A 21,959-nucleotide genomic window follows, 5' to 3' on the forward strand; every position below is an offset into this window, starting at 1 on the left:
CCAAAACCCATATTGGCTTTAACTATAACAGCAAAAAGTCAAGCATTTCCAATAACTAGACAAAAACAGACATGCTTCAGATAGCCATTTTCAACTGTAAATCTACCAGATCCAAGTGGTTTTGGTCATTTCGTTGGGGTTTTGGTTTTGTTGCTTTTGACTTTGTTTTTACTTTTTACATTTTTACAAAATATCAGCTGAATTCTTTTTTTCAAAAAAGCTGAATTAACAAGTGAAATACTTTCTACAGAGCTAAACTTTACTACTACTAAACTAACTTTACTTTCTACTGAAGCTAAAGGATTAACTTCTCTACTACACACTGCCAGTAAGTGGAAAAAACAGCTTGTCAAATTCGGCAACAGGCACTCATCTCATACCTTGTTATTTTCAGTAGCAACAGTTGCTCTAATACTATTTGCAGACAGGAGCACTATCTTTTCATTGGTTAATCCCAAGAACATGGCTCGTGGATGATGTAGTGAAGGATTCTTTGGAAACAATAAAAAAAATATTTTAGATATTCAAAGCATGTAAAACATTCCAAAGGCAGGATTTAAAGATGTACAGTACCTGTGCATTTCTGTAAGGCTCTGATTCACTCCACTTCCACTGATAGAGTTCTCCTTTACTGCTAACTGCCACAAGCTCAGAATACAGGGCTCCAATAGAAATAAACTTTGTTCCATCCTGTAAATACAGACATATGAGGTCTAAAAAGTAAAATTATATAACCTGCATATCAAGATTTTAATGTAACAGATATAAGTTAAAAAATAACAAAACTCTTGTAACTGTTTTCTCCACAGTTCCAATGTATACAGAACCTGAAAAGAAAAATGTATTCCAGCTTGTCTGAAGCTCAGCATTCCCTCAAACAAAAAAAAAAGCAGTATTGCTGCTGATAGGGTGAGGGAGGAAAAAGTGAGTGCTCAGATAGCATTTTCCTGCAGCTGAGAAATAAAATATACATTGCAATTAACTCTGATGGTTTATTAAGAGCTTCCACAATATTTTAAGAACAACACACTGCTCACACACTTGGGAAGATCTCAACTTCCAACATTTAAAAAGTTTCTAAAATTGTGTTGTGTTTTTTTTTTTTAAATGAACTATAAGCAATATAATTCCATTATTCCAATCCAAAGTAAACTCATAAAATATCTTCCAACTAAATAAGACATTAAATTTTCAAGTTCTCTACCTCATCGATTAAACAATTTCCCTCTTCCACTACCGAAGGGAAACAGACAACTGCAAACACAACCAAATTAAAAAAAATCAGTGTGCTAGATGTCACTTTAATACATCATTAAGACCTAGCACACCAGACAAGCTTCTAATTATGGACTACTTTCATTTTTTTTTTCCTCTCCTTCTCTTCTTCCTAACATTTTAACACATCTCGTACTGAGCAGTAGAAATACCACATTTCACTTAGCTTAACTGCTTTATTCTGTACACTACCTGGATCTCACAGGCCCTTTTTTCTCTCAGATTTGGTTGCATACCAACGTGGCATCAAATACTCAGCAGTTACAACCGTTTCTTTTCCAAGCTCCTCTTTCCCCTTGCATTGAAAGGAATCTCAGACTACAGACCCGCAAACTTGGTAACTTCACAAAATATTTACTTCTGCTTACTGAGAAACATTTGTACGGGCATTTACCACTCCTCAGCCATTGCACCCACAGGACAACCATGTTCTTTCTCAACTTCTTTACCAGTAGAAACTAAACATTCCCTTCCACTTCAGGGAAAATACAGCTTTTAAAAAATTGAAGTAGCTGGTGTAAAATCAAATGCTATAAAATTGTCTTCTGGAGCTTCAAATCTGAAAGACAGGTGCACGATAACTAATGTTCTCTGTAATAGTATCTTCCATATCAGCGTATTTAATTGCCTCTCTTGGATTAGAAGATACCACATGTAAGCCTTTCAGCCATCTGATGGGAAACTGAACTCGTGTCAGACTGTTAAAAAAAAAAAAAGCCCACCATCCAGTACATTTACCCTTCCCCTAAATTAAGAGGCTTTTCTTTCAGCTTCAGAAGTTTACTAGTGGAAACAAACAATTTTAGTTTCATTAATCTGGATTCAAACATGAAAAAAACAATTTTCATGCATAGAAGCGCACATTTCAAAAGGTAAGAATAACACAGGATTTAGTATGTTTCTTACCAACAGTTCAAAGTGCTCAACAATATTTTGGGGAGGAAGAGAAAATGCAGCAGAAAGAAGAAATCACAAGCAATTCTCTTTCATACCACGACAAAAGAACCTAAAATTAGTTAAGCTGTAAGAGAATTTTATTGCTCTGGAGGGCATCTCCCAGCACAGCACAGAAGCAGCATAAATGCTAATCTGAGTCATGATTAACAATTGCTATCACATATTTCATATTCTGAAAAAGAACCTACTGTACTTTATGCTGATGAAATAGTTGCATCTCATTAAAGGAATCTTTAAAAGTCATCTGTCCTAATTCCTCAAATTATGGAAACCAATTAATTTTTGCTCCAAGACAGTATCATTGTGACTTTTTATATTGTCAGTTTTATAACTTTTTATAGACAGTTTTATACCGCTAATTCAGCTCAGAAGAGACCCATCATCCACAAATTTTCTTTCCGATCAAAATATTAGCAGTTGTGACATATAAATCAGGAGCACGGCTACATACACCTCTGTAACACCACTCAAAAGACTAACAGTGCAAAGATGCACAAATGACATGACAGCTTTAGTTCTGCAATTTGAGTCTCATGTGCTTAACTCTGAGTTCAGACCAGAGGAATTACATAGCCTGAAGATGATTCAGATTGCTGACAAAAATCTCTGCATGTCAATAGCTGAACAGAATATACCTACTTTGAACAAACTAAATAAAGCGCAGTTTGCACCTAACTACAGTCTAGGAAGGAAAAACAGCTGTACTCGTCATACTACAGATTGGCTCTGCCAGGTATGTCACAATATGTTCAACTGGTAAGAGGCACAGACTACTAATTGTATAGTCCAGTGAGACTTGAGCTATTAGAAGAACTAATTTATTGAGTTGAATTCTTGGAATTGATTATGTGGTGCAATTGATTATGTGATTATGTGGTGCAAAAAAACTCTGTATGCAATGCTTCACATCATTAGTGTCAGATATGCGTGAAGTCGATAATGTTGGGAACACCAGCAGCTCTCCAAGAGTTTCGTCCATCCCTTTCAGGTTGGTACTCTACCTCCCATAAACCGAAGTTTACCATCCTCATCATGGATTACTACATTTCACATGCTAAACGTGAAAGTAATGAAAAATGAAGGAAAAAATCTTGCAAACAAGACTAGCTATTTTGTAGCAAATCTTTATGTACTCAAATCTCTCCCCAACTTACTCTTAACTTCCAACTTCCATTGACATCTTAAGATCTCCTCTCCAATTCTCAAAATGGAAGAAACATCTGAGCTGGCAATTCAGCTATATCATCTCCCTCATGATTTACTTTGAAGAATTTCTTTCGGACCATACCCCCAACAAAACTTAAAAGTGGGGCTACAGCAAGAAAGACGTAGAACAATTTGTTATGAACGTTCAACTGAGGGATAGAATAAAAAGTATAACTACTTTTACATAAAGATGAAAGGCCCTTCCTTCTAGTAAGACACCTGCATTCGACTGGAAGTTAGGCTTTACAGGAGTGCATATGCAAAGATGTCTTGTGGAAAGAATGCCAGTATATCTAAACTGAGCAAGCATGCAATTAGACATCGTATCAAGTTAATTCCATAAAAGATGTCCAATAAAAGACTGCAATAATTATCCTACAGCATAATCTGCTGAGTTTACAAATAAGCGAAAAACAACATCAGGGTGCGGAAACAAAAAACCTAACACCTAATTCAGTAAGTTATTACTGCTAAAATATTGAACAGTAGTGAAGTAGTGAAAAACAAAACAGTAATAACGGTGATAGTAACACTATCAAAACACAGCAGTGGAGATAAAAAAAAGCTAATTTAGTATTCCAAATGTAGACTAAATTTACTCTTATGCTAAAAAAAACAGATATCTCTCTCTACCCAAGCTAGATGGCATTCTCATTCTACCATCATGACAAAGCAAGAGGGACAAAGGCTGTCAGTTTTCACTGGCAAAGAAGCTCAAACTTACCGGCCAATTAAAAAACTAAAATAAAATCACACCTTAGACACACAAGGTCTGATTGGGAGAAGAACTATTCGATAAACATTCTTTTTTAAGGTATCTACATTTCTCAGTTTGAATGCCAGAAAAAAGATGACAGGGATTAAAAGTGAGCTGCTGTAAGCAGAAATAAGCTTCTAAATTCACCTCCCTCTTCAAGCTCTCTATCTATATTGAGTCTGAAAGGAAAAAAATAGAGACAGGAAAATAAAGTAATAAATTGAATAAACTGTTTTACGAGTTTCCTTTTGCCAATTAAATTCTTTGAACACCTACGTATGAAAAGAAAAAAACTTAAGTATAACTGTGTATTCAAAACATGTGGAAAACAAAATTAATGCTTCTGTTATTAATGTCTTAACTATGAGGCTGTAAATACTTAGTTACAATTTTCATAAGTGTGTTAACAAATATGCTTTATTATATTATCTCTCACAAACTAAGATGAGCTATTCAACAAGGAAACAGCATTTAATTGGAAAAACAAAACAACAACAGATTTATTGCACAGCATGCAAATAAAATAGGCAAAAAAATTCAGTACCTTATCCGGCCACCACTGCAAGTCTTCTCCTAGAGAAACAGGACTTTGAACAGGTGTATTCTTCTTGTCCAGGTTTGGTTCCCCTTCCTTACTTGTAGAGCCTCTTTCATTATCAAATGAGGCTCCATCAAGCCACCTTCGTTCACGCAAACGTAAAACGGACTCACGTTCACGCAACAGCTCAGAGTCTCTCTCTAAGGGAAGAAGGAGAACTGGTATGCAATTGGGTCACACCAGTGGGATAAAAGTAAGCCACTCTCTAGTAAAGACCCTTCAGGATGCAACTAACAGCAGTTAAATCTACTCACAAAGATTAAAAATAAAAAAGTCCTGACATGCAACATTCAAAATATTAACCCTTTCAAGCACATGTACTTTAGAATTACTAAATATAAAAATAGTAAGTTAGAAATAAAGAAATGATTTTGTGCATCATCAAAAATGCTACAGCATTTTCACTTGCATCATAAGAGGCCAAATACAGTAAACATAGCGATTTAATGTTTTACAGTACAAAATACAGAGTTTTGTAGTACTGTTTTTAATCGATGAAGTAACAAAAAATCTAGGTCTATACCATCTGTTAGATATTTATGCAAACCAAAAAAGAGTATTTATTAGAGAGTTTCATAATAATTTTCCCAAAAAAAACAGTAGTTTGAAAAAGTTAAAGAAAGCAAGCATTAAAAAAGCTCTTGTACACAAGTTTGATAATCCAACCCCTTGTGTTTAAAGCGGTATCCTGTAGGACTGGATTTAATAAATTAAAGTGCATCTGTTTTGAGTAGATCAAATGAAAACTTTGCAAGAGTCAGACAAGTTTTTAAAAAGGATCCTTGTAGGAAAATGTTCCTTACCAAAATGCTTCCCCTCCAATTGGCCTACAAACTGTCTAAAGCCAGTACTCTGCAGTTCGCTCATGCAGATAAATTTTTTAAATCAGGTAATCAAACTAACTTTCCAAGAGTCAACTATGCATGGAAAATAAGGATTATAAAATTCGTGGTAACGTCTTATATAGAATAACCTTAGGAAAGGAAAAAAAAGGAGGAATTTAGAAGGAGTTATGTCAGATGCTGAATATTTGTACATGCACATAATGCATTTAACCTATTAAGTATTTCACTTATGCTCACAAAAGTCAACTGAAATTACATGTATGAGATGACCACATTACTCTACCAGTTTCAATAAATTACACCAAGTCTTGGGTCTTTTGCTGTATTAGAAAATTGGCAAAGTTTTTACATAAGCCAAACATAACAGCTTGTCTTACAGATATACTTCATAAATTACTGTACTTATCTTCTAGCAATCACCACACTGACCCCGACTAATAGTTTTGTGACAGGAACTTACATGTTCAGCAATTAATATACTAGAACAGATTCATGAAAGGCAACAACACTATACTAAACAACAAAAAAAAAATCACAGCAGAGGTTGGATTAACAGTTTTGAAATACACTAGGTATTTGCAAAATAGCTTCAAAAAGCTAGGAAGTTGCTGCACATTCTGTTCTAAATCTTTTACGTGTAATATGCTTTACAAAACAAAACCAAGAACACTTCAACAAGGTCTTGATATCAACTCATGGTCTTGATATCAACTGCCAATAGTTCTCTCTAATCGGCAATAAAAATGCTTCAAAAAATCAAGCTGAAAAAAATCAAATTTAATTTCTTCTCCCTTCCTTGGTATTTAAACACATTTCTCCTCATTCCATAAATATAACCTCCGTCATGTAATACTTAAGGAAATGTGAAGAACAGTGTATTAAGAGTAATCTGAACCAAGAAAAAAACAGATGAAGAATGCTGCATGTCAACAATCACTACTGATTTTGAGCCTAATTAAATATTTGTAATGCATTATATGTATTAGTAGGCATTTACACTACACAGTTTAAAATAAACTCAGCATGCAAAAATTTTACATCTTGTAACATCAATGATCAACAATTCCATTTTTTTAAACAATGCATGACTATCAAGGTTCTTACAGAACTTACCTGCTGATATTCACCAATTCATTAATAATTTTGATGACTAACAATCTACTTGTCTACTCTACATTTGACAACATATCACAGTCTACTTTCGCATTAAATCAGAAACTAAACCACCAGTGTGCACTATCACTAGCTTTTTGCACAGCAAGCTACTTATTACAAAGAAAAAAGGTGCAAAATTACCTCTGGATGAGCCTAGCCTGGAAAGTGATGAGCGCCGAAAGGATGGATAACCAAAGTAACTAATATCTTCTGAAAACATAGCATCAGCATCAATAATGACACTTGGGTGAGCAGAATGTATGTCAGCATCCAGAAGAGACATAAGATCCTCTATAAGAGGAGACAAGGGTCTTAAGTGAATAATCAGCTACTTAAAACATCAGCTAGAGAGACCATCAACTAAATAAATATCAAAACAACAAAAGAAATCCTACCTATTAATTGAATTTCTGCTCTTCAGATTCACCAGTTCCAACTCATGTGCCTCCTGTGCACCCACATGTACAATCAAGCATGGTAGACTAGTGCACAAAACTAGTTTCCCTACAAGAACTGCTCTCTGTCACTCTTCTAACCACATTTCCCAAGGAAGTCTTACCCAAAACAATTTTTTTTTCCTGTAACCCAGAAATTCAGACTCCAGCCTTTCTCTTGGAAGAACAAAGCCCTGTGGATACACATCTGACCCCAGTGGATACATATACACAGATGTGCATACACTCATGCACACAGACAGAACTCCAAAGGTGACCTAGAATTATGACCTAGAATTAAGGAAGAACAGAACTGATGGTGAAAGCTGGCCTTCACAAAGCCACGTCTTTGATGGCAAAGGTTACAAGTTCCTCCACAGAACGTTTCTTTCAGAGTGTCATACTTCACTCCCAAGCTAGCAGCTTGCAGCTCTCAGTACAAACCTTGAAATGGCAGCTACATTAACAACAACGGTTATCTGGAAGAAAGCAACATTTTTTTTAAAATTATATATATATTTTTTAATACCACACAGTTAAACTCAGAAAGATGAACTCATACTGTGACCACCTAAGTTACTATTTCAGAAAACTTGAATTTCTCTGAAGTAGTAATCATCACTGAACTATCCATTTCCTATGGTTTACTACACTATAGCTACTATCCACCCACAGAAGAGGCTACTGAAAATTAGTCAAGTCCAGAAATACTGACTGACGGAACAGCTACACCAGACTACCACCTCACTGCTACAGAAGGGACAGTCCTATTTCCATCCCTCATCACTGTGGCAAGACCCCTCCTTGGGCCAAGGTGGGATATCCAAATCTCAACCAGCCGCTTCAGGGCTTGTCTTGAAATAATTCCTCATAGGACACGGAAGCCAGGTGGGAAGAGAACCACCCCTTTCAGCCGCAGTAACCTTCAGACCGAGTTAACTGGGCAGTCAGACAGCACCGTGGAGGTGCTGTTACCACACATAGCACTACTGACAGCACACGTGCTGCTGCTTCAGGAGACAGCTCTGCCCATTCTGAAAAGTCCACACAAATTTGACTGAAAATTTAATCAGGCTCCCAAAATTAAGTTTCCATGATGCCACACAAGGGAAGGTCAAGATAGCTTCTCTGGGCAGCAGAACCACTTAAACCACTCATAAAACTAACAGAAGGCTATACACCAGTTTCGCTCAGAAAACACGGAACAAATATCTTCAACACATCTAGTTCTCAGCCTCAACCTCATAATAAATATAAAACTAAATACTGACTAGAAATAAAGGTTTGGATAAATTAAATAAAAGCATTCTTAACCTTAAAAGCTGATTATTATGGGCCTTTTTCCTCAGTGTCTGGAACGAAGTGGGGAAAAATAAAGAACAAACAAGAGGGTACCCCACAACTGAAAAGAAACTAGGTCCTCTCTCACAGACAGCAGTAATTCACTTAACAGTTCCATTTATTGACACTAAAAGTGTAAGAGTCAGTCACATCCCAGCAAGTCACAACAGTCATCCTTACATTTTCTGGAGTTTAGAAATTTAAGACGTACCAGCCATCAACAACTGTCTCCAGAAGAAAGGAGTTCATGTAAGAACAGCACTATAAATAGTGAGCTCTGTGGACTTCAAAGCAAGACCTGTGAGAGTTCTTTTTGCAACAAATAAATAACCCACTAGAGTATAGTCTGTGCTTCTAAAAGCATAGTGTGGAACTGTGGTCCACACGGTATGTTTTAGAACATGATCCCTGACTGCTCAGAAAGCCTAGTTAAAAAAAATAAATCTTGTTTGGCAAGTAGGCTGTCTTACCAAAAAAATTAAGATCTCTCAGGATGGCCTTAACCCTGTTGCATATTTTATCAGTTTTCCACTGGTTTTCCACAACAATAAAGCAGCAGAACACCTCACCTTAAATAGCAACTTGCATGTACCATAGCTCAGGAGGCAGAAACACAGCTGAAACACTTATTTATCCTGATGTTCACACTCACCATTCGCCTTTCTTCCCAGGTGAGCTTCACCCCGGTGCAGTCTAGCAACTTTCTAATTTTTTGGTCATTATCCAGCCAGAAATTGGAAAAACTTTGATCTCTTTTAGGAACAGAATTGGCCAGCACAGAAAAAAAAAAATCACTAGCCTCATTCAAAATGGACAATGTCTTTTAAACTAAGCTAAACTAGAAATTATCCTGAAAGAAAACATGCAGTAACTCAAACACACACACACGTACCTTCCAGCATTTTAGATATCTTGAGGTTAGCTATATTTCCAAACAGGAAAGTAAAAATTCAAACCATCAGACCTAAGAACCAGAACTATGCATTTTTGGCTACATGTGCATTAAGACAAGTGAGGAAATCAAGCCTTTTCTTACCCTCTTCTTTCAGCTTCATATCAGATTTTAATTTTCTTCCAATATTTCTGTAAGAGATCCCCCTTCTTCCATCCTCTATACCAGCAAACAAAGGTGCTAAAACCAGTAGGGATAGGAGCCAAATCCACTCCCCTTCAAAGATCACTGGAATTTTTTAGTTCTGTGAAAACACAGATACTGCAAGGCTACATCCAGTTAAAGAATCCAGGTGGGGGGAAAAAAGGAAAAAACATTTTCTATGACTTTATTTTTCTGCTCTTCAGGAAAAGCCCATGAAATGATATCTTTCATCTCTTATGCAGTGGTAGACCAAAATCAACCCCCTCAAATACGGATTTAGATGTTATGATTCTGAGCAACATATTTAGGTAAGAAAGTACCTATGATTCACTTGTAAATACCATTGAAAATTAGTAGGAAAAAGAGAGATGGGGCAGAGGACTTTTAAAAAAAGGGGGGAGGGGAGAAGACAGTTTCAATATATGCAAACAGTAATTCAAGTATTATTTTTTATTATTTTTCAATAGCTCCATGGGTAGCATTAGAACTGTTTTCTGTGGATTCATTAATTGAAGGCATTGCCTGGATCAATTAAACATGAGCTCAGTTTGAGGTCGGAAATGTTTTCCATTAAGGGGGAAATCATAAGGTATCTCCCCTTTTCTCAGCTGCATATTTTTATGAAATATACAAGAATTTGATGTCTTCACAATCCAAATTTGAAAGAAGCAGAGATAAAATTGGCAAGCCTGTGACAGCGTAGGACAAAAACAAGTATTTTGGTTTCCTAGGAAACCAGACTTTTGCAGAACTCCAGACTTCATTTCTTGATAAGAGATAGTTATTCAAAACATTACCCAACTTGAAGTTCATCTTCAAACCCAACGGAAAAAAAAGAAAAAAATACACTAAGAAAACCACAACAAACACACACTTAATTGTCTTCCCCGGAGGAAAGCCACTGAACACCCAGTTTTTAAACTGATCTCTACATATGCTTTGGTTCCCATCCTTCCTCACTGCAAACCAATACATTAAAGATTGCTGACACAAGCCAATCTCTCTCCTTACAAAAAAAGGTTTTGTTTTGTATTTTTTTTTTCCTTCTTAGAACAAACATCTCAAATTCTGAAATCCAAAGTAGTCTGTATACTACCTAAACTGTTTCACAAGTCCCAGTAGTGGGAACCCACTATATGAAGGGATTACTGAGCAAACATCCACACACATGAACTATACAAACAACCAAGTGTTTTAAATTCTATAGAACCAGAGAGCACTAACAGAACATAAAGCCTGGAAGAATACTCTAACACAACCTGGTATGGGCTGGAATATTAATCTAGACATCTTTGAGTCTTTTCTACACTAAATTATTTTGTTCTCTGTAGTTTTTGCTTTGATTTTTTTCCTCATGTATTTGTTACGCATCAAATGAACCCACATTCCTTTCACTGAATCATCATAAAGAAACAGGATTAGATTAGAAAAGTCAAAGTACATAAGGCTCTAAAAATAAAATTCTAAGAGAACTTACTGAAGGCAATCTGTACAGAAAAGTAAGAGTTCTGCTCTTCACTTAAGACATTTTTGAAGAATTCTGGAAGAATTTAGGTGTGTTTTTGCTTCCCTTAAATAATTCAGATGCATAACCCTTACAATATTAACTGGATTTATATCACAACTGATATATTCATTAAATTATGATGTATTTGAACAATAACTTACACATTTCACAGTGTCTGAAAAGTATCTCAGCATTTTTTTCTTTTGTTTCTTTTTATTTTAAATCAAGTACAAGTTATTTTTAATGTTTAAAAAAAAATCTGTCTTCAAAAGTTTAGAGGAGTAACACCTAAATTGAGGAGTCTGATCTAAGCAAAGCACCAGACATGCAGAAGGGAGAAAGCAAAAAGCAGCATACCCTTTCAATCAAAATGCAAGAGCCTCAGAAAGTCCTGAGGCAAAAACAGCCTTGTCTTTTTTTTTTTTTTTTTGTATTTGATAGGAACAAAACCAAAACACTTTAAAGTAAAATTTGGCATCATAAAAGTGGAAGTTCATTATCTTTCAGAATCGTGTATAAATACCTGACTAAAAATAGAATGTGTGTAGCAATTACTGGCTATCTACAGCTTCCTTCTATGAACTCTGTTATGGGTCCAAAAGAACATCCAGAGGCAAGATGACAAGTGCAAGTAAGAAGAATGCAAAGTTTCTAGAGCAAAAGACTTAAAAACTGGTTCCATGTAGTTCTGAAGGACAAAATATTGTTAATTTTTCCACAGAGCTACAGGCAAGGTTCTCTAGCCATCAGGTTTTCCTGAAATCTAGCCTGCATGATTATGTGATACAAGTAAGGGTTGGTAATTTGTACTTTTTAATATACCAACAGTAGAGTCATGACAGCACCGATCAGTATTCAGCTAGACTTCTCCAAATGTTTTGATCACATTCACTTATCAAGTGAATCCATTTCTGTGCAACAAGCGTAGTTATTTTTGCCTGTAGAAGTCAAATAAGTTAAGACAGACACAGAAGGCATAGCACGTTCTACAAACTGTGAATTACATCTTTGCAGACAGACTGGGGTTAAGACACGTCAAGTTTCATTTCAGTTGTCATTTCTACCCCGTTTCCCACAAAAAACGGAGAAAAAGATAACCCAGTTCCTCTGTGGGTAAAGGGGAAAAATATAATACTAGTAGGTTGCAATCTCTTGTAGGAAAGATCAGACTAAACTGTTATCACCAGTGACAGAACCTGCGGGAACGGTGTGAAGCTGAGGCAGGGGAAGTTTAGGCTGGACATCAGGAAGAGGTTCTTCACCGAGATGGTGGTCGCACACTGGAACAGGCTCCCCAGTGAGGTAGTCACTGCACCAAGCCTGTCTGAATTTAAGAAGCGATTGGACTGTGCACTTAGTCACATGGTCTAAACTTTTGGGCAGACCTGTGTGGTGCCAGGAGTTGGACTTGATGATCCTTATGGGTCCCTTCCAACTCGGGATATTCTATGATTCTAAACAGGTGAGAAGCCTTCAAAATTAAGCCAAGGACAAAGTTGTTTACTGAAGACAGTGAAAGTCTGCATATTGGTTCAACCTATCATCTCAAATACAAGAGACAGAGTACAGTGCAGGAACCTTCTAATACAAGCTACTAGCCACAGGTTGTCAGACAGTCCCTATTAACTGATTCCTATGATCCCAAGAGGTATTAAGAGAACAGTTAATGCTGTAAGGCAGCTGGTTAGTACAGTTAAAAGGAACTTTTACTGTGAATGATTTCAGTGAATTGTCTTCTGAAGGCAAGTTCTAGAGGGACACACTCTGGTATGTTTAGAGTAAGAACTCCTGCTTTGAATACAAGCAAAGAGTTGAGAGAATTTAATTCCTCCAATGCATCTAATGCTATGAAACTGATCGCTAAAATCAAGACTTATATTAAGGATTTTTCACCAGAGGATTCTTGATCCTACAGCAAAATAAAGAAGCTTGACAGATGCAACTAAAGCCAAGAGACAAATGAGTTACAAAGCCTTTGCCGCAGAACAAAAAACCTTTGTCTAATCATGTGATTGACAAGATAAAGATGGAGGAAGCCCATGAACCTTCCTGGTGAACCAGATGAGCAGAAAAAATATCTGTTAGAGAAATACCAAAATGTCATTTTGACACACAAAAAGAAAAACTAGTATGTAGTCGGAGTTTAGATGTGTTCTTATCATGCAGTGCATCTAATACAAACATTAGATTTGGCTGCTGTGTTTTCAAATATGTTTACTCAACAAGAAAAGGGTCAGATTACCTAAATTATTTGGCCAATGCAAAAGAAGACTCAAAGTCTTCCCTGAAAATCGATTACATGGGGCAAACAATATTCCGAGAATAACTGGACTTCAATTACAGCATTATACCTGTATTGCCAGAATACTACAGCATTTATAAGGGGTACTTGAGACAAAATAAATTTTTCAGTCTTAACTGTAAACTGTTTTGCCCTAACTTAAATTTTGGTTTAAAAAAGTGTAACTTTTGCTCTAAAACTGCTGTATCTTAGGAATACATGTTAGTGGTAGAAAAACATGCAAGTGACTGGAAGGTTTCAGAATTAGCTTCTATGAGCAAGCCACACAGCAGTCTCAGCAACTCACTGAGAAGCAAAATATGACGTCAGTAATGCTGATGTTACAAAGCCTGGAATCCTAAAAAAATAACTAAATTCAATTTCGTGCCACCCATAGAATGAACAGTTATTAATGCCTAACCTAATACCTCGAAACATCCCAGTGCATCTTTTGTTTTCTGCATCTTTAGACTTTGCTCCTATAAGTAAGAAGTCTTCGCTGCATACCTTGCACAGCACAGAGCACACTGTGAGTGTTTAAATACAGGAAAATAAGAACACATTGACATTTCCTTATCAAAATTTGCAGGATACAAACCTCCAGGAAGATATGATTCACTTGCTGTGTCATCCCCATCATCTCCATCTTCATCATCACGACTCAACAAATTATTTACAGCAAGGTTTACATCAAGATTTGTTCGCTGGAGTTCCCGAATGATAATACTTCTGGACTTTCCTTGTAAAACAACTTGTGCCTGTCAAAACAGAGTAGAATTGATTACTAGTCATTTTCAGCTCACCAAACACCATTCCTAATATAAGGATACTTAACTCTAAAGGAAGTCTAATAAAACCAAGAGAGCTACTATCAATTCTCCAGAAGTCAATCACAGAACATACACACAAAGGTTCACGTTGAATTTTCTCAGTATCTTGTACTGGATATTTAACTTCCTCTCAGTTCAATTTAGGCTTACTGGACTCTAACTTTGGTGCTGTATTTCCTTATGGGTCACCTTACAAACTACTTCCTGACATGCTCAATGCAGTAGGTAAACAAACAGAATATTCTCAAAAACGGATTTTGCTTATTGTTTCTATACAAGTGTTTAAATATGTCAGAGTTTTGCCATCAACTGTTATTCCAAAACTAGACCTCAAACCCTATCTTTTTGACGCTGGTTTCTCTTTCCACTGTCCTTAAACAGGTAGCCACTTCCCCTGTTTTTCTCATTATCCTGTTTCCAAAGGCTCACCTTCAGCAGTTTCTGCAACATTTAGGTTTTTAATAGAAAAGTGCAAACACAGAAGAAGCTTTCTGTGAAAATCTCCCAGCTTTTACTAGGTTCGGAATTCAAAAAGAGACAGAAAGCCACTCTGTCACTGGTGTATCTGTAGATACCAAGGCTGCTAGCTCCTATCTTGTGCCAGCTATAGGCCGCTCAAAGCACGTGAGAAGATTATCTTCAGCCTAGTAACTAGCACCTGTATTCAAAATGTATGCCAGCAACTTGGTTTGAACTAAGAATTAAAATACACTCGTTACATTTTCCTTGAAACATAGAGGAAAAATGTCGTTTCAACAAACTATTGCATCGTGAATCACACAACATGAAGTCTATCAACTTATCCAGGCTGTAGCACACTAAGAGGTAAAAGCAGAACCTGAAAATCATCAGTTACGTTTACTAAAAAATTAAGTGGAGGTGTCCATGAAGAAAATGTATTAGTATTTTAAACAGATTAAGTATGTTTAGTGTCCTTCATTTCAATTTAAAATGGGTATCTGGCTTTTTTTTTTTTTTTCTTTGTTGGGTAAAAGGAATCTGCTCCCCCTTCCTTACACTCCCTTAAGTAACTTAACTTTATCATCTACATGCCTGGTACGATTCTCAAATATTTGACCTTCTCACTACATCTTTTATCTGCAAATGAACAACAAGTTGCATTTCTCATCAAGACTGAGCATATACCTCGCCATACTGGAAGTCTGGGAAATGAGAATTCCAATATCCAAAAAAAGTCTGTCATTCACACTACGCATTTCAGAATAAAAGCGATTCAACTAGAAGAAGTCCATCTTTTCAAATGTGCACCATTATTCCTTGGAGAAAATACAGTACTATTAAAACACTTTCCTGTCCATATATTTGAAAACAATAAGCTTCTAGCTCACATACCTGTGAAATGAGTTCCTCTGGAATGACTGATGCTGGAATCACTGGTTGTGGTTGACTCCCCAGCAGTCCAGATCCTCTATCTCGTCCTGTGCGTATAACCCTGGTCTGCCTTCGAGAATCTCGAGCTCCAGCAGATGATCTACCAGAAGATCCTCCTCCACTTCCACCAACCCCTGAACTCCAGCGACTTCTAAAAAGATTTAAAGAGAAATGTATTTTATAGCAGCATATTTTGGGAGATTTCAAGAAATATGGCATCAGTTTTATTAAGAATAACTTGTAGACAGTCTCTGAAAATACAGGAGATTGACTTCATAGGCAAATGCTATGAAAGTCTCTCTCAAAACTAGTAAGAATATGAACACCAGGTTAATTGATAAAGTTCTGAATTAGACAGGAAGAATATAAAAACAGGACTCCAATTGCATGTTGCACTTTCTACTGCTCTTACAGTTGTGTGGATGTATACACAAGTGCCCACACCAATTCCCCAAGTTTCCAGAAGTAACAGTATTAGCAGCATAACATCCAACATTCAGCTGTTAACTTCTTACTATAAAAGCACACGAGCAGCAGCTTTATGGTCAGTGGATTGTGTTTCTATACTCAGATGGCTCTTTAAAAATTCTGAGACTTGATTTATATTAAGAAATTGCTTCAGATTACACTGAAAAAAACAAGTAATACTCTTGACCACAAGATGAATCTTACACTAGATAGTTGTATTCAAGAGATACTCTACTTTGGACCTACAGCTACTGGTGAAATCAGCATCACCTATACTGCAAAAGCATGCATAAACTGACTGAACAAGAAGCTTTTTCATTTCAATGAGTCAGTAGGTATGTTCTCCAAAACAGTATCTATAATTCACATTAAAAATGTCACCTGTAGATATAAAAGCTAATTAGGTAAAAATAATTGTCTCACATTTTATAGTTTAAATTAATTACTAACATCCTTCTCTTTTCTTCTGACGAGAACCATACAGTTACAGAACTGCTCAAGCATCCACCTAAGACGAGGCCCTGTCAGACATCTGCATTTTCAGGACTCTAGCCAGCAACCACACAGACAATAGCCCAGTACAAGACAATAAGCAATACAATGAAGGCTTCAGCAAAAAAAATCTTGTCTAATCAGATACAAAAAGAGCTCACAAAAATAGATAATGGTGGGGGGGAGGGGAGAAGTGATATTTTACTTAAAATATTTTAACTAGTTACTCTGCTTCTAAAGGTGTGAAAGGGGGCTGAAGGAAGACAAGTTCTTCCTACACAAAAGTTTCCAATTCAACTCTCAGCATGGAAGATGTAGGTTTAAAGAAAAGCTTACATACTGGATTTTAACACTTAATACAGATACTTCTCTCTACTTTAAGTTATAAACTGTCAGTGACAGACATGAGAGCTCTAACAGTTAAAACTCTATAAACATATAACTCAAATATTCCAAGTGTGTCCTAACTTGATAATTAAGAGGTATCACAAAAATATTTTCTTTAAATTCACACTATACTAACTGTGCATTTTTACTACCTCAAATTAAATCAGGTCTGGAGAAACCCACTGACTTAGCGCATTGCCATTTTCAGATATTATTTTTAGCGTAACTAAAAGCTAATTAAAATGTGGTTAAAACTTCAAGAAAACTTGAAGAAAAAAGGTGAAGTATTTAATATCCCTTAAAGAGAAAGGCTTCATTCCTTCTCCTCTTTACAAATGTTCAATAGCTTTGAAAGTTCTGAAATCTACTAATCAACCCCAATACAAAATGATGTCTTCATGAAATGTACTTCCCTTGTGTTTACAAAACTTCCTTTTCATCTGGGCTCCTTTCAAGTGGACTTAAATTCACCTGAAGTACTCTTAACTCTGTTATACAACTCTCTTTAGCTTAACAGATCTATGCTCTCAAAGATCTACGGAGAAAAAAAAAAATCATTGGGACACAGCTATTCTTACTGAAGCTCCCTAAACCTTAAATAAAGAGAACTGAAATCCTTCTGCTCATCTACTAGTTTTTCACATTTCTTCACTGCCCCCTAGTATGAAAGCAATCTTCCAAATCCCATGATGTGATCTAAGGATTCCACCATTTGAACATTTTCAGATTCAGGTTATTACATCAAGTACTCCTTTCATTTAATAGAGCAGATATAGTATCTACTGTTACTCTGAGTTTGGTGAGTTCTAAAACACGCAAGGGAAAGAACTTAGGAACTCTCCAGGGTTGGTCTCCTAAGCACATAGCTTCAAGTGACTTTAACTCGTTATGCTCAGATAAAAATTAATTCAGCACATTCCTAGTCTGAGGAGAAAACCCTACACTTTTGACAGCAGGTTTTTAAACATGACAGTACCGATTTGCCTTTCAAGTTTAGCAAACAGATTTAGGTTCAGATGCCCAAGTTTCACAAGATGTTGGGGTACAGGATATCTTTCAGGCAACTAAACCCTCAGTGAAATCAGCTTATGTGGTAGCAAACAACAAATTCACTTTGAAGGAAAAGCTGTAGTTCCTCTTCCCTTTAACAAAACATTCACATGCAGAAAGTATGGTTTCTAGTAACAAGTCTCCTTACTGTGGATAGTAACCTTAGAAAAACACGTTCAACTTCTTATAAAAGCACATAAATCCATAGTGATTATGTAAAGAAGATTAATTTACATTGCTATATGAAGGGACACCATCAATTTTAAAGCTAATGATAAAACGTTGAGCCTGTATAATATATTTAGCGTATAGTAAAATTTTAAAAGGTTCTGAGTGACAACTTTTTGACATGTTTCCTTCCTGTTACTATGTGTAAGCATATTATTTGGGGCAGGGGAGAAGAAAGCAAAAATAAAAATGAATACACAAAAGCCTGTAAATATACATAACGAAGACTCTACCCGTTCAAGTGCTCATTTTACTTTATGCCACTACCCTATTAGATAATTTAAATTGATAGTGTCCCGCTAAAAAACTGCTTCTCAAAATCAAGTAACTAAAAAACATTCAGAAGAGGACAACACAGCCAAAACAAAGTTATTCTCCACACATACATGAAGAATGCTCCATATCCTAGGTACTCAAGGGTCACTTGCATATCTGTAATTTTAACCAAGGTTTTTTTTTATTATACCCTACCTACACAACTGCTGTAATTATACGTTCCCTTATACATACTGCATACAATTTATATATGTGTATACACATATACTCAAATATGGAACAAAGAGATTGCAGCCTCAATCCTATCAAAACTTACCCAAGGGTGTTGCCTGCCAGTCTGCCCAGAGTTTCAGAACCAGACAGAAACCATGGGGAGTCACTAGTCCTGCCTGGCCTGGATGTCCTTCCTGCCCCTGAGCCACTGCTCAACTTTGAACTGAAAGTAAAAGATGGTAAATCAGTCACAAAACAATCCCAAATGGGTTAAGAACAAAACCTGGAATCCCAGGTCTAAATTCTCAGGGACTTAGTCTGGTAACATACCAGCTTAAGCAACACCCTTGGGGAATATTCCAAACTAATCTAACTGTATATTAAGAGGTACGCTGAGAAAAGAAAATGGAAAGCATGTCTAACAGATCGTACGTACATCAGCAATCCGTAACAGCACAGTTGCAAGTACACATTAACCTAATTAGTGATTTGAGATAGCCACTGTGCTAAGTTTTCAGTTAGCGTATATGTACAAAATGTAATTGCCAGTTGTTCTATCTGCAGACCTGAGCCTGAGTTTGCTCCTTTGAGATCAAGCAGCGTTTTACATCCAAATATGTTAAACAGTCTTATTAAAGACGACTTACCTGGACTGAAGAAAATGGATCTAAAAAGTAAGCCTTTCCAGACAAGACCACTTTCAGAGTGGATTCTACGTGGGGCTTAACGCTTTAAGACAGTTTCTTTTCATGATTATTATTTTTTGGTGCGGTTTGTTTGTTTCTTTAAGTTAAAGACATCCTGTCTCACTTGTCTTATAGCTACGTCTAGTATTTATTCCCTACACCAGTTTGTCAAGCTAGGCTGTTCGGCTGCATCACCATAACTATTATGCATTTACTCAAAGTACCCATTCCAAAAGCAATCTAGTTTAAAAACAAAACAAAAAAGCAGCCAAGCTGCTTATCCAGTTCAAAGGAACGATTTAATATGAAGAAAAGAGTTTCTTACCCATCATTATTATCAGGTTTACCCAATTCCAATCTGTCTGGCTGAACTGAAAAACCAATCCTGCAGACTCTACCATCCTATATTTAAAAACAAGAAAACCAAGTGTCCAAAACTGAGTGCAAGACAGATACAGAAAAAAAATACATGCAAAAACATGTCTTCGGCTGCTGAAAAAAGTTTATCCATTTGATTTTAAAATAATTACTTTTAACTGTATGGTTTCAAGTTAGTTATCTGAACATATTTTTGAGTAATTACCTCAAGAAGAAATGCAGCATGATTTGGTCCCACCACACACTGTTTAATAGTAGCCTGTTCCAATACATTCAATGGGGGGTGGCTGAAAACAAAAAGTGAGCGATATATAACATTTTTAAACTTTTCAAGTCCAGAAACAAACAAACAAGTGGCATATGGAAGGAACAATGATAGCAGTGATGGTTACAGACATAAAAACATTCAAGAATGACTAAACACGTACATCAGATGAAGCATGTGTTTTTTCTGTGTTGTCCTTCCAGTCATTAAGCACAGAAATTGCAAAACAAAACCTTAACAGGTGAGAGAATTTCATTTAATTTTATCATCAATAAACAATAGGGGACATACTTTAGCTTAGTCATTTCATAAGGAGGGTATTTAATAATTTAATATATCATAACTGAAAACATTTTCCTCCTAACGTAAGAACTGTCTATGTGAAGCATTTACAGTGAGGGTGACGGAGCACTGGCACAGGCTGCCCAGGGAGGTTGTGGAGTCTCCTTCTCTGGAGATATTCAAGGCCCGTCTGGACGCCTACCTGGGCAGCCTGCTCTAAGGAACCTGCTTTGGCAGGGGGGTTGGACCCGATGATCTCTGGAGGTCCCTTCCAGCCCCTACAATTCTGTGATTCTGAACTTTACTACACGTACTGAGGCTTTCTAAGGCTATTTCTATAATAGTCCTAATCCTTGTTGGTATTTTTAAAAGCACCCTTTGCTAAATTACTTGCAGCATCATGTAATATGTCTTACCTGTTTAAATTATATTTGTTCAGCTTCTCTGAAACTTCCCTTAATCTGGAGAAAAAAAAAAGAAAAGAAATGAAGCCTCTATTGTATATAACATCCACTTAGCTGGCACATTTACAACACAATTTTGTTTGGTAGGGATACTTCAACATATAACACACACTGATTAAACTGAACCTCTAATCCCAGATTTAACTATTAACAGCAAACTGCAGAACAGCAAACATTCATGACACTACAGCAGGGGACTGAAAGTGCATTATGGCAACCACTTACCACCAGATTTAATGAAGCTTGATCTAAATTCTACCTAGTCTTGGGAGACTACATCACAAATGGATGGTGTTCAGCTTCAAGTCAAGTTTTTGTTTTGGAGGGTTTTAGTTTAAGAGTTTTATCCTTCCACCTATTACCTTGCTGCAAAACCCATGTTTTCTTGCATTTCTATGTGTTTTGCAACTCACCACCAAAAAAGGTGCCTTGTTACAACCACTTACAACCTTACACACAAAATAAACAGATGAAAGGATGAGCATTAGTTGTAGATATTTTTGTGTCCTTGCAATATGTTTCAATGCACTATCCCATAGCAGACATTATTACCATTTTCTAAAGAATCCAAGTATATGGCATGTCAGAGCCAAAAATACGACAGTAAGTTCCTCAAAACAAGACTGGAAAATATGCACAAAAGCCAACATCAAAAAGGGACAAACAACAAACTCTGACAAATAGAAAAAATGAACCAAAGAAAATTCACTATTTAATATAGGGTTACCTAAAACATCGCCTTTCCCAACTGTTTCCCAAAGTACTTCCAACTCACTTTTATGGCACCTCACCAAATGGAAGATCAGAACCCAGAATCTGGCCAACTCACAGACTACTTCTGCTTAGAGGGCAGTGTCCAAAAGTAGAAGCCAACAGAGTAACTTCTGCCTTTATCACTCACTGCCTTAGAAAAGATCATCTCTGAGCTGCAAAGATCCTCTCATAACAGGTAAAACTCTGGCTCCCACCTTCCCAAACATGAGAAGGGATCTAAAAAAGCCCCTGAACAGCTTCCAAATTTAGCGAGAATATTTGTATTATAGATACTAAATCAAGAGATGAACCCTGTAAATAAAGGTCTTCCTAATAAAGTAAA

The 21,959-nt window shown here is 36.4% G+C and overlaps 1 protein-coding gene across 20 annotated transcripts in view; it reads right to left on the reverse strand.

Moving 5' to 3' along the window:
• Positions 1-21,959, reverse strand: part of UBR5 (ubiquitin protein ligase E3 component n-recognin 5) — an 83,411-nt gene that overhangs the window by 44,305 nt on the left and 17,147 nt on the right. For 11 of the 20 annotated variants that reach the window (XM_040548663.1, XM_040548656.1, XM_040548668.1 and 8 more), the window contains exons 2-11: positions 20,816-20,860; positions 20,058-20,139; positions 19,800-19,876; positions 18,892-19,011; positions 15,636-15,825; positions 14,051-14,210; positions 6,935-7,084; positions 4,740-4,951; positions 574-690; positions 381-491 (exon numbers count right to left, since the gene is read on the reverse strand). In XM_040548663.1, coding sequence (XP_040404597.1) covers positions 381-491; positions 574-690; positions 4,740-4,951; positions 6,935-7,084; positions 14,051-14,210; positions 15,636-15,825; positions 18,892-19,011; positions 19,800-19,876; positions 20,058-20,139; positions 20,816-20,860 — 1,264 coding nt within the window. The remainder of the gene's footprint in view (positions 1-380; positions 492-573; positions 691-4,739; positions 4,952-6,934; positions 7,085-14,050; positions 14,211-15,635; positions 15,826-18,891; positions 19,012-19,799; positions 19,877-20,057; positions 20,140-20,815; positions 20,861-21,959) is intronic. The other 9 variants (XM_040548666.1, XM_040548658.1, XM_040548675.1 and 6 more) reach the window with 5 other exon arrangements.

This window comes from Cygnus olor, chromosome 2 (assembly GCF_009769625.2).
Source record: "Cygnus olor isolate bCygOlo1 chromosome 2, bCygOlo1.pri.v2, whole genome shotgun sequence".
In the NCBI taxonomy this organism is placed as follows: domain Eukaryota; kingdom Metazoa; phylum Chordata; class Aves; order Anseriformes; family Anatidae; genus Cygnus; species Cygnus olor.